At 38.7% G+C, this 12,311-nt stretch overlaps 1 protein-coding gene across 1 annotated transcript in view; it reads left to right on the top strand.

Annotated features, from left to right (window-relative positions):
• Positions 1–261: 261 nt before the first annotated feature.
• The window catches only part of LOC122009884 (probable GABA transporter 2), a 62,106-nt gene continuing 50,056 nt past the window's right edge, over positions 262–12,311 (top strand). The window contains exons 1-3 of the mRNA XM_042566192.1: positions 262–409; positions 527–757; positions 853–950. Of these exons, the coding sequence (XP_042422126.1) occupies positions 304–409; positions 527–757; positions 853–950 (435 nt within the window). The 5' untranslated portion in view covers positions 262–303. The remainder of the gene's footprint in view (positions 410–526; positions 758–852; positions 951–12,311) is intronic.

A 12,311-nucleotide genomic window follows, 5' to 3' on the forward strand; every position in this document is an offset into this window, starting at 1 on the left:
AGGTTTTTGGTAGGATCGTACGATTCTACGATCCGATCCTGACCGATCCGATCCTGACCCTAAATCGATCCTGCGTAGGATCGTGATTCTACAAACTATGATTCCAATCCGATCATATGTCCCATAATTCTGGATTCGGATCCTAAATGGCACTACCCAACCCGTTTCAACTCCCTCCGACTCGAAGGGGCCCGCCGCACAAAAGCTTGTGAGTTGTGGCCTGGTCGTGCTGTGGAGTCGTAAAATGAGCATGACATTTGGCCCTTCTGTTTAATTCTCTCTCTTTCTGTTTCCTCCTCCTCCATGGGAGAAGAAGGCTCACAGAATTCCTACTCCGTCGCTGTCAATAGCTCGGCCGGCAGGGTTGCCCCCGCCGACGCCGGCGCTGCCTTCGTCCTCGAATCCAAAGGTGATACCTTTTTATCCGCTTCTCTCCACAGGAAGCCTATCCCCTCGTTGCTGGTGATTGCTTCCACCTTAGTTTGGATTAACTTTGCCCACTCTGTCTCTTAACTTGGTTTTACAGGAAGCTGGTGGCATGCCGGATTCCACCTCACGACGGCCATCGTGGGCCCGACGATTCTGACGCTGCCCTATGCCTTTCGGGGTCTCGGCTGGGGCCTAGGACTGGCGTCTCTCACGGCTGTTGGCGCCGTCACTTTCTACGCTTATACTCTCATGTCCAAGGTCCTTGACCACTGCGAGAAGCAAGGACGGCGGCACATCCGATTCCGAGAGCTCACCGCCGATCTATTAGGTACAGGTGTAGTTTAACATTTCTTCTTCTTCTTCATTTTTTTTTTTTTTTTGATCTCTTGGTTTCCTTATTGTTTAACCCTTTTTGTGCGGTAGGATCTGGTTGGATATTCTACCTTGTGGTTTTCTTTCAGTCGGCAGTTAACACTGGAATAAGCATCGGATGCATTTTGCTCGCTGGACAATGCCTCAAGGTAGATAATTTTGCTGTTACTTTCCCTTCGTTTCTTCTGCTTACTTTTTTGTTTTCCTTTTGTCTTGTAGTTAAATATTGTGGTAGTTAACAAAGTGCTTATCGATTCATTCATTTAATTGAACTTTATATTGATAGATGAAGTCAATATTTAATGAGTTTCTGCATGTTCTAACTCGTGCACAATTCCTTGAGTTGACTTTAAAAATTTATTTATTAATTTATAATTTGTCAGCTTCTAGTTGTCATATTAAGGGATGCGAAGGAGCAAGAATGAGTCAAATAGGTGTTGGGATTTTTTTTTATCTTTTTTCTTCCTGCTAAAAAAAGAGAGAGAGTGAAACACACCATATAGGGTTTCGCCTCCCCTTTTCATCAAAATATGAAGAATGGGTCAAACAGTTCTTACGGTTTCTTTTCAGATGATGGTCAGTTACGTTATTGGACGAGTATAGTAGGTATTTTTTCAATCGTCAGACAATATTGTTTAATTTTCTTGAAATAGGTAGCTTTCATCAATCGTCATCCTCTTGCTTCCCTGTGTGCTATTTGACAGAATTTGCATAAAATCAAATGAATGCTCCAAATTCTGTGATTATTGTGATGTTCAAGAAAGTTTGCAATGCTTCTTAATAATTCTCATGCAAGCCTAACATTCTGTTCCTAGGTAAGTTCGATCCTACCAGTAAAAATAGTGCTTAACCCACCCATTGGTCGCTATGCGTATATCAATTACTAACTTTTCTTTAAAAAGTTATATGAATTATTAATTGATATACGCTATACCAATGAGCGGATCAGACATTATTCTTAGGCTATGTTTAGTTGGGTGTAATGTAATCGAGTTTGTAATATAATCAAATTTGTAATGTAATGTAATGTAATCTTGATTACATTATTACGTTTGGTAATATAATGTATGTAATCTTTGATTACAAGGATACTACATTCTTTTATTTGGTGTTCATTATTTTTATTAGGAATATAATTAATATTATTATAAAATGACAAAAATATCCTGCGACTTTTACCGACCGTCGGCGGCGACCGACGGCAACCGGCGACGACCGACGACCGGCGGCGACCGACGACCGACGACGGCCAACGGCCGACAGCGACCGACGACCGGCGGCGGCCGGCGACCGACGGCGACCGACGACCGACGGCGAACAACGGCGGCCGGCAGCAGTGGCGGCCAATGACTGACGGCAGCAGCGAGCAGTGGGCAGGGGGCGGCCAACGGGCGACGGCTGACTAGAGGTATATTCGACATTCAAATTTTGGTTAAATAGTGACCTCGTAATGTAATCGGATTACATAGTATTTGCTTTGTAATCCAGATTATAAAACTTCACTACCTTTTGTAATCGAGATTATGTTACATTACAGGTTTAAAGTTAAAACAAACAAAATAATCAACTTGTAATGTAATCCTGATTACATTACAAGACAGATTTCACCCTACCAAACGTAGTCTTATTGATATGATGAAATGATGAAGACTATCATGTTCTCATTTATAATATTGTTGATATTATATCCTTTATACTTTTCATGTTTTTCTTTGGTGTACCAGCTAAGAATTTTATTTTAATTTATTATGATAAATTTAGTTAGTCTCATCGATTAGTCCTGGGATGATCCGTCCAATCTCATAGAATTTTTCTATCGGCCATCAAGATAAATCGAGAAGCGCGCGCAGTAGACAGCCCAGTATCCTTTGGTTGTACATCTTATTTGAAGAAAAAATTTCTACAAATACGTCATAACTGGAAATCGAACCGCATGTGCCTGGATAATAACCTGAATATCCTATCGCTACACCATCGTCTCGGGGATATTAATTTTTATTTATTTATTATGAGTTACTATCGAGGTTGATCATTAATATTTTTTGCAATCAATTAATTGAATAAGGACATTAATATGCTATTTCATGAAATGGTTTGAAATCGTGCAGTGCGCCTATCAAAAAAGTTTACTTATAAAGATATTGTTCTAATATTATACCAATGCTATGATGTAGGTGCCAATGACAAATTAAAGGTTGAAAAAGAAAGGAGATAAAGTAAAGGAAGGAGATATTATTTGTACCTAGTGGTATTAAGTTTTAGTAATTTATCAAAATTATATATTTTAATTGTTATGCCTAGTATGATACAAGATTTAAAATTATGCTCGGCACAAGCAATGTCTCTTTCCTTTGCATCATCTCCTTCTTTCTTCAATTTTAATCTATTCTTGGCACCATGCATCGACACAACGACACGATATACAAACAATATCATTCCAGTCATATATCAAAATTTTGACATTGCTCGAGATTATAAACCTTTGATTCTAATTGACCATTGAAATTACTTTCTTGGATGAACAAGCAATCAATGTCTCAAACTACTAGTTTGATGAAGAGTGTGCCTCACTTAATTGGAAAAGGACATGTGCTCATACATGAGCATGGTCTATGAATGTAATACTAACTTAAGTATGTGTGAATGTTAATTATTGTAGAATCAATTGTAAGTATCCCGTGGTGATTTTGATATGATCAATCAAGTCAAGTTAGGTTCTATGTATTTAATGTTTTGCGTCTGAGTGTGCAGGGACTTATGAACGTAAGAAGTTGAGCAAAAGACACGGCGGCGCTTCCGAGGGATGAGAAGTCGGAGAAGATTGCTCGAAGAGAGAAGGCCGGAGTTGAGTTCGGGTGAGCTCAACTCTAGATGGCCGAAAAATCACCCAAACGACTAAAGCGGTAGAAAGTTGGCTTTGTCCAGGCACCTGGACCATGTCCAGGCACCTGGACCAAGTCCAGGCGTCCGGACTCCAGGCGCCTAGGGCTAGTTCGAGCGCCTAGAGCTAGTTCAAGCGCCCGGACCAGTTTGGTGCTGAACAAGTGCCCTGACGTAGACCATTGCTGCGAATCATCGTTGGGTCCATGTCAGCAGCACTCCGGGCACCCGGACTGGGTCCAAGCATCCAAACCGTGATAAAACTTTATCATCGCATCGTTACATAGTCGTTGTGAGCAGATAAGGTGCACAGTTAGGGTGCCCGGAGTGGGTCTAGGCGCCCGAAGTCGCCACGTCAGCAAATAGTTATTTTCGACCAGTGAGTTATAAATAGAGTCATGATATTCTTCATTTATAAACAACACTTGTACTTGAATTCTCTTATTATGTTTTACAATTTATGTGCTTTCAACGTTTTCTAAGAGGCTTCTCTGCCTACGATGAAAGGAGAATTTTAGTGTGCTTCATTTGTCTTGGATTAACAACCTCCCTACTTGTAACCAAGTTGTCATGCCCCAGAGGAGTCCCTACCGACAAAATTTTGGCAACATCTCCCATGTACTGGTGACAATATGAATCATATATATATACACAACTATATACATCAACATATGAACATATTCAATAGCCCACACGACTAGATATAAGCACAACCATGCAGTTTATAAGCAGCCCACACGGTTGAAAGTAAACACAACCACGCAGTTTATAAGCAATCCACACGGTTGAAAGTAAACACAACGGAAATCACAAAAAAAATATATGAATGTAAAACCAACAAAGTAACTACCCAAAATACCTACAATCACCATACTAGACTCCAAAATCCACATCAACTAGTTACAACGTAAATTTGCGAAAGCACTATACCATCCAAACAGAAAATAAGACCGAAAAGAAAAACTGTCCTCGAATGGCAGCCAGGACTCTCCAAGCATCCTTGATTCATCTACCTACTGTCTGGCGAAAGAAAAATCAGTTCGTGGAGTGGTGAGTGTTGGGACTCGGCGGGTAAAGTAAAGATAATGCATGAACATAATATACAAATAGAGAATGTCAATAGTATACAGTCTCATAAGGAAAATAGCAGATATTAAAATAGAACCATAATATATGCTCATACATGAAACCATATCCTAGACTAGGTAATAGAAGATCAGGAGTAATACCGATCGACTACTGAACTTTTCATCACTATAAAGGTATCATGTGAGGTAAAGACATTCTATCAATAAGTAAACCGGAGTCGAATAACATGCGATCAATACATATATAGCTCAACAAGTATAAATGTATCACATGGTAAAACGAACACCATAGACATAAGGTAGCAACAGCAAAGAAACAAAAGCATAGGCAGGTATAATAATAATAATAAAAGCGTATGTACTGATCGTCACTCCTGCCCACCCCTCTGCACCATAATCCCTGTATGGTCGAGAGGCCGGGTCAGTAACAAACTATACAACACTCCAGCTACCACTCTCTCAAGTGGCCGAGTGGACAGTTGCATAGTAGCTAACTAGCTACATCTACGACGGGGGTCCCTGCTGCTCGCAACTCTAGCTTCCTCTACTCATGAGTGAGCAAGTAGGGGCACAACAGGACAAGCGACATTTGCTCGAGCTACCACTCTCTCAAGTGGTCGAGCGTGTGGCCCTGGTCAACGACTCTCTCGACCGCAAGGGAGAATTTGTCGTTAACATGTATGCAATAATATGATGCGTAAAATACCACAGTCATCATACACATATAAACAGGAATCATGTATGCTACATGAAGCCAGCATGCTCAATACGGTACATAAATAAACAACAATCAAAGCATACAAGGTTGGTATCTAGTATTTGTTAAATATCATATATGACAACAAGAGACTGTATGGATATAGAAATGAATGTCTCAAAGGTTTGAGTGGAAGTATCAAGCACAGGAAATATTACGAGTGGAGTCAAGGTAAAGCAGTCTTTATCCAAAAATAGCTCATGCACCAAGTTCCAAAGAACTAAAGAAAGTCAAAGTAAGAAGTGTCCGCCTTTATATGTCGATCGTGCTAAATAATCCCACGTCGATACGCTCGTCCTGAATCCAAGTCCTCAAAACCTCACCCAAGTCCAAGGTGACCGCTAGTGGAACATGACAAGAGGAATTCATTGCCGAAACAAGATCGCTGGAATTGTGGATCACCAGCGAACAGTTCTTGAATGCTACAAAATCCATCCAAGCATCAAATCTCCACATCCCAAACACAATATACAATAAAAAACTATACTAACCCAACACTGAGCAAGACTTACACTAAACTAGATCCTAGATCTCTCAGAAGGGAATCAGGATGTTGTGATGGCAGTGAGCTAGGGCAAAGGACAGGGCAACGATTGCTCGTTCTATTAGCACAGCACAGGTAGAGGAACAAAGATATTCAAAGGAGCATATCTGTCACGATCGACTCAGGTGATCGCTAGAAGTGGTGCGTTGATGATTGGCTCTCAAGTCCCTCCAGATCTTCGCGATGATCAGCTAGAGTGATCGGGTGGCGATTGGCGGCGGTACACTTATACCCCCGACAGAATCGGATCAAGTGGTGGAACGATGATCCAAGAATGGTCGTCGGCGACGAATCGGAGCTAGGGCATAGCTACAAGAAGGGTAGGCGAAGACAATGTTAGACCTCTTTGTCCAAGATCTGGTGAGGAGGAAGTGTTGGACCTCCTTGACGAAATCGCTGCCTCCCCGCTCGGATTTGACAACCGGTAGTGGATCGATCGTGAGAGAAGATCGTCTGCGACTGGATCTATGCCGACGACTGCTCCATTGGGTCGGCGATGAAGGCGAGAAGAAGAGGACGGGTGGAGAGGGAGGCGGTCGGCGCTCCACGCCGAGTGAGGGAGAGGCGGCGTCGGGCGCAAGGAGAATTGGCGGAGGCGAGAGGAAGGGAAGGAAGAAGGCGTTGAGAGATTAGGGCACAGTAAGAAAAAAGAAACAAAGAAAAAGAATAAAAAATATTTAAAGAAATTCAACATTTTCTCATTTAAATGGGGTAGGTTAAATAGGCTTTCCCCTAGCCCAATAATTTATCCTCTTAACGTACATCATACGAGCTCCGAAAAATTCACAGAAAATTCCTAAAAATTTCTAAAAATTCTAATAAGATTATTTGTCAAATAACCTTATTATTTAAATATTATTTAGGCATTATATTTTACATTCTCCACCACTAATAAAAATTTAGCCCCCAAATTTATTGCTCAACACAGGGATCCTCATCTAAGAGTAACAACCAAACTACATACTCATATACCACTCCATCCAAGTATCATAACCAATCTTTAACCGTAAAAGATGACTCTATGGGTGATGAGCTCACCCTGCTTCCGCTACTCCCCCACTACTATCTAGCCAGCCATGGGTAAATCAACTACCTCTGAAATCCATAATCCACTATTAACAGATCCTCCAACATCTGTATAGAGCGCTCAAACTATCCATCAATCTGAGGATGAAAATCTATACTAAAGTAAGCTCCTAACCCAAAATCTGTTGTAACCACAGTCAAAACCATAATGTGAAATCGTTGATCTCCATCCATACTCATAGATATACCATAAAGTCTGGTAATCTTTGTACAATATAACACTACTAGTCAATCCAAAGAATCCATCCCTCAAATCGGTGGAAAGGAAGCGAATTAGTCAACCAAACAATGATTACCCAAATCGCATCATATCCTCTCCATGTCCTGGATAATCCCATAATAAAGTCCATCGGATCATGCTCCTATTTCCATTCTGATATCCGAACCCACTGAAACAATTCTACTAATTATCGCTATTCAGCCTTCACTTGCTGACATACTAGATATCGAGCTACAAAATCCGTAATGTCCTTCTTCATATTGTTCCACCAATAAGAACGCTTCAAGTCTCTATACATCAAATGCCCCCCGAATGTATCGCAAATCCAGATCGATATGTTTCCTTTAGTAACTCCTCCTGGATAAGAAGTGACTCGGGAACACACATAATCTCCCACGAAAATAAAGAATATAATTCTCATTAGATGAGAATTTCTAACTAATGACACGAGACTACTCCGCTCATGTTACATCAGAACTGCACCAAACCCCAGGTACGATACCTCTGTGTAGAGTACAAATCTGTCTACACTAGAAGGTGAAACTAGACGGGTGCAGTTATCAGCTTTTCGTTTCAGCTCCTGAAACTGGTCTCACAAGCATCTGTCCAAGTTCCATACCCTTCCTGAATAGCCCAGTCTATGGAATAATAATACTAAAGAAACCCTCAACCAATCTCCAGTAATATCCAGCCAAACCAAGAAAGTTGTGAGTCTCCTGTACAGACTTCGACTACTCCCAATTGATAGAAGTTTCTATCTTCTATGGATCCACTGATATACCCCTACTGGTGACCATGTGTCCCAAAAATCTTACAGAAGACAACTAAAATACGCACTACTGAACTTCACATATAGATGTTCCCGTCGAAACATCTCTAGAAGTATACGAGAATATTGTTCTTGATCCACCTTGGATCAGGAATATACCGCAATATTGTCAGTAAGACAACTACCACTATTCCAAACTTCCCTAGGAATACCAGATTCATCGAATTCATGAAAACATCTAAGGCACTGTAAACCTAAAGGATAAAACCAAAAATTCATAATGTCCATACAACATACATTCCCAATTATAAGATCACTAGCAACAAGTCTGAAATCTAATCACCAACTACAAATCACCAACTCCATAAATATCATAGACATGTTGCTCCTCATATCACCATCAACGTCATGCAGTAAATAATAGATCACCAAGTCAAACATCCACTAATAGAGTATCAGAACACCATATACCACAACATTTAGATGTTGTGTAAAAGGATATCCACCAATAAATCATCAAAAATCAACATATTACAATATTTGATCTCACGATATCCATCAATCTCAAACCATCCACAACATCAATCAACTTGATTGTCTCCTAAACAATGATAGAGTAAGTCGGCCTCCTACTGACTGAACTAATAAAAATAACTCTATACTTTACTAACTACACCAACAAGAATAGATCAGTCTTCTACTGACCAAGTCAACAAAGGTAAATCGGTCCTCTACTAACCAAAGCAACAGAATATTTAGCAGATACTATCCACTACTCAACAAGTAATAGCAAAAACTGGTAATACTGCTGGTAGAGTAGAAGAAATCCCATGAGACTGTAATCCCTAATCTCTAGCAGTGTTTGATGGATCTAACTAATGATTGACATAACGCAAGTCATACATGGTATAAACAACTAGTCAAGTAACAACGGAAGTGTATGATAACAATATACAACATACCTCCTATAGCTTGGAGATTCCTGTCATTGCCTGGTCCCAAAACTTGAAAAGTCACATCAAGAAACCAAAATACAAAACTCCAAAACACAGAAAATAGGCCTCGTAAACCTGTGGCTCTGACACCAATAAATTGTCACGCCCCAGACGAGTCTCTACCGATAAAATTTTGATAGCATCTTGTTGGTTGCTATACGGAATATCATACCGGTTCCCCTGTACAAAAATTTTGTACAAGTCCTGAACCTTTACTAACAACCTATTGTGTTCTTTAGAAATTAAATTAGGAATCACAAACAGAACTTAACATTATTGATTCCAAATTTAACTTATCTGTTCTTAGAGGTTTAGACTTGGATCGCAAATGATACTTAACATTATTGATCCGAATCCACCCATGTTACAAATTCAATTAAATATTAATTTCAGAAATCGGCTTCTAGGTTAAACATGGTGAGGCACTAGGCCTTCTTGGGTATGAGAGCATCCACCACTTCCTAAACAAAGCCTTTTAATAAAATCTAATATTTAATTTCCTTATACAACCCTAGGTTTAACCAAAAGGAACAATCGAATCACAAATTCGAAAAACAAAAAAAAAACACAAACTCGAATCACAAATTTGAAAACTAGAATCATATGTCTCTTGTGTTTGGTATTTCAAAAATTATACAAAGAAAACTAGTATGATGCGGAAAATAATTGCTAGTTATACCTTTCTTTGTAAGCAACAACCTCTTGATCTTCTATCGTATTCCTCTTCTTATCTCAGACGTTGTGTAGGCAACGATCTACCGAGATGAGAATCCACTAAGCCTCCTTCTTCTTTCTTCCAAGTTTCGGCCAAGCACCTTTCTCCAAGAGATAGCAATTCTCGACCACCAACCAAGCTCCAATGGATACAAGAGCAAAGCCTCCTTTCTCTCCTTCTTCTCCTAGCAAGAACTGGTCACCACAAGAACTCCAAGAAGGGGATGCACCGGCCACTAAAGAAGAAGAGAAAAGGAGAAGAATAGGGTCGGCCACACACCAAGGAAGAGAGGAGAAATTATAGAAGATATGTTGTGAGGTGAGACACCTCTACCCCTCTTTTATATTCCTTGGTCTTGATATATAAGGAAATTTAATTATAATTAAAATTTCCTTATTCTCCTTACCATTGGTTAATAAGGAAAATTTAATTAAAAATTTCTTTTAACCCTTTACATGGCCAGCCACATGACATGCTCCAAATAAGGCAAGTTTTAAACATAAAATTAAAACTTCCTTATTTGTTTTCAGAAATTTTTAAAATAAAAATTTCTCTAATAATTCTTCCCTTCATGGTTGGTTATAAAAGGAAATTTTACAAATTAAAATCTCTCTATTAAAATATGTGGATGATTTCCAAAAAGGAAAGTTATCTTTAAAATTAAAATCCTCCTCTCAATCTACAAATAAGGAAAGATATCAAATCTTTTCTTAATCTTTTGTAGAAACTATAATAGGAAAGATTTAATTTTAAAACTCTCTTTTATATCATCAAGATGGTTAAAAAAAGGAAAGTTTTATAAAAAATTAAAAACTTCTTTTTAACTACAAATAAGGAAAGATATCAAACCTTTCACTTAATCTTTTGTAGAAAGCTATAAAAGGAAAGATTTAAATTTTAAACTTTCTTTTAAAACCATGGTATCCACATAAGAAAAGATTTTAAAAAATAAAATCCTTTTTAATTTTACATGGTCGGCCACACCAAGCTTGGGTTCCAAGCTAGGGCCAGCCACCTCTACTTGGCTCAACCTTTTGCTTGGTCGGCCCAAGCTTGGACTCCAAGCTTGCTTGGCCGGCCACCTAAGGTTGGGTAAGAAGGTGGGTATAGGTGAGTATAACACTTTATAAATAAGAGGCTACAATAGGGACCGAAAGGAGGAATTGGTTTTGGTTTCCCGATGAAATTAAGCTCCCCGTGTTCGCCCCGAACACCCAACTTAATTTCATCAATAATAATTCATACCACTAAAGAATTATTATTGAACTACTGCACCAATCCCAAATTATATTTTGGGCTCCTTCTTATTATGAGTGTATTAGTCTCCCTGTGTTTAAGATATAAAATGTCCACTAATTAAATGAGTTACTGATAACTCACTTAATTAATATCTAGCTCCAAGAGTAGTACCACTCAACTTCATTATCATGTCGGACTAAATCCACCTGCAGGGTTTACATGACAATCCTTATGAGCTCCTCTTGGAGACATCATCAACCTAAATTATTAGGACACAGTTTCCTTCTATAATCAACAACACACTATAAATAATATCATTTCCCAACTTATCGGGCCTCTTGATATATTGAACTAAATCTCACCCATTGATAAGTCAAAGAAATAAATACTAGATATATGTATTTGTTATTATATCAGGATTAAGAGCACACACTTCCATAATACCAAAGGTCTTGTTCTTTTATTCAGTCAGTATAAAAAGAACTTACCTTAAATTGTCCAGCTCAATACACTCTGAGTATACTAGTGTAATTTTATAGTTAAGATAAACTAATATCAAATTACACTATGACTATTTCAATGGTTTACTCCTTTTCATCTTAGTCGTGAGCTACTGTTTATAATTTATAAGGAATTGATAACATGATCTTCTGTGTGTGACACCACACACCATATTATCTACAATATAAATTAATTGAACAACTACACTTAGCATATAAATGTAGACATTTGACCAATGTGATTCTTTATTTCAAAATAAAATATTTACAAAAGGCTAGGCTTTTAATATACATTCTAACACATCTCCCCTGTACTGGCGATAATATGAATCATATATACATACACAACTATATACATCAACATATAAACATATTCAATAGCCCACGCGACTGGATATAAGCACAACCACGTAATTTATAAGCAACCCACACGGCTGAAAGTAAACACAGTGAAAATTATAAAAAAAAAAAAATATACGAATGTAAAACCAACAAAGCAACTACCAAAAATATCTGCAATCACCAGACTAGACTCCAAAATCCACATCAACTAGTTACAACGCAAACTCACGAAATCACTATACCATCCAAATAGAAAATAAGACCAAAAAGAAAAACTATCCTCGAATGTGACGCGGGACTGACAGCCAGGACTCTCCAAGCATCCTTGATTCATCTACCTGCTACCTGGCGAAAGAAAAACCAGTTTGTGGGGTG

This window comes from Zingiber officinale, chromosome 8A, assembly GCF_018446385.1.
Source record: "Zingiber officinale cultivar Zhangliang chromosome 8A, Zo_v1.1, whole genome shotgun sequence".
In the NCBI taxonomy this organism is placed as follows: Eukaryota; Viridiplantae; Streptophyta; class Magnoliopsida; order Zingiberales; family Zingiberaceae; genus Zingiber; species Zingiber officinale.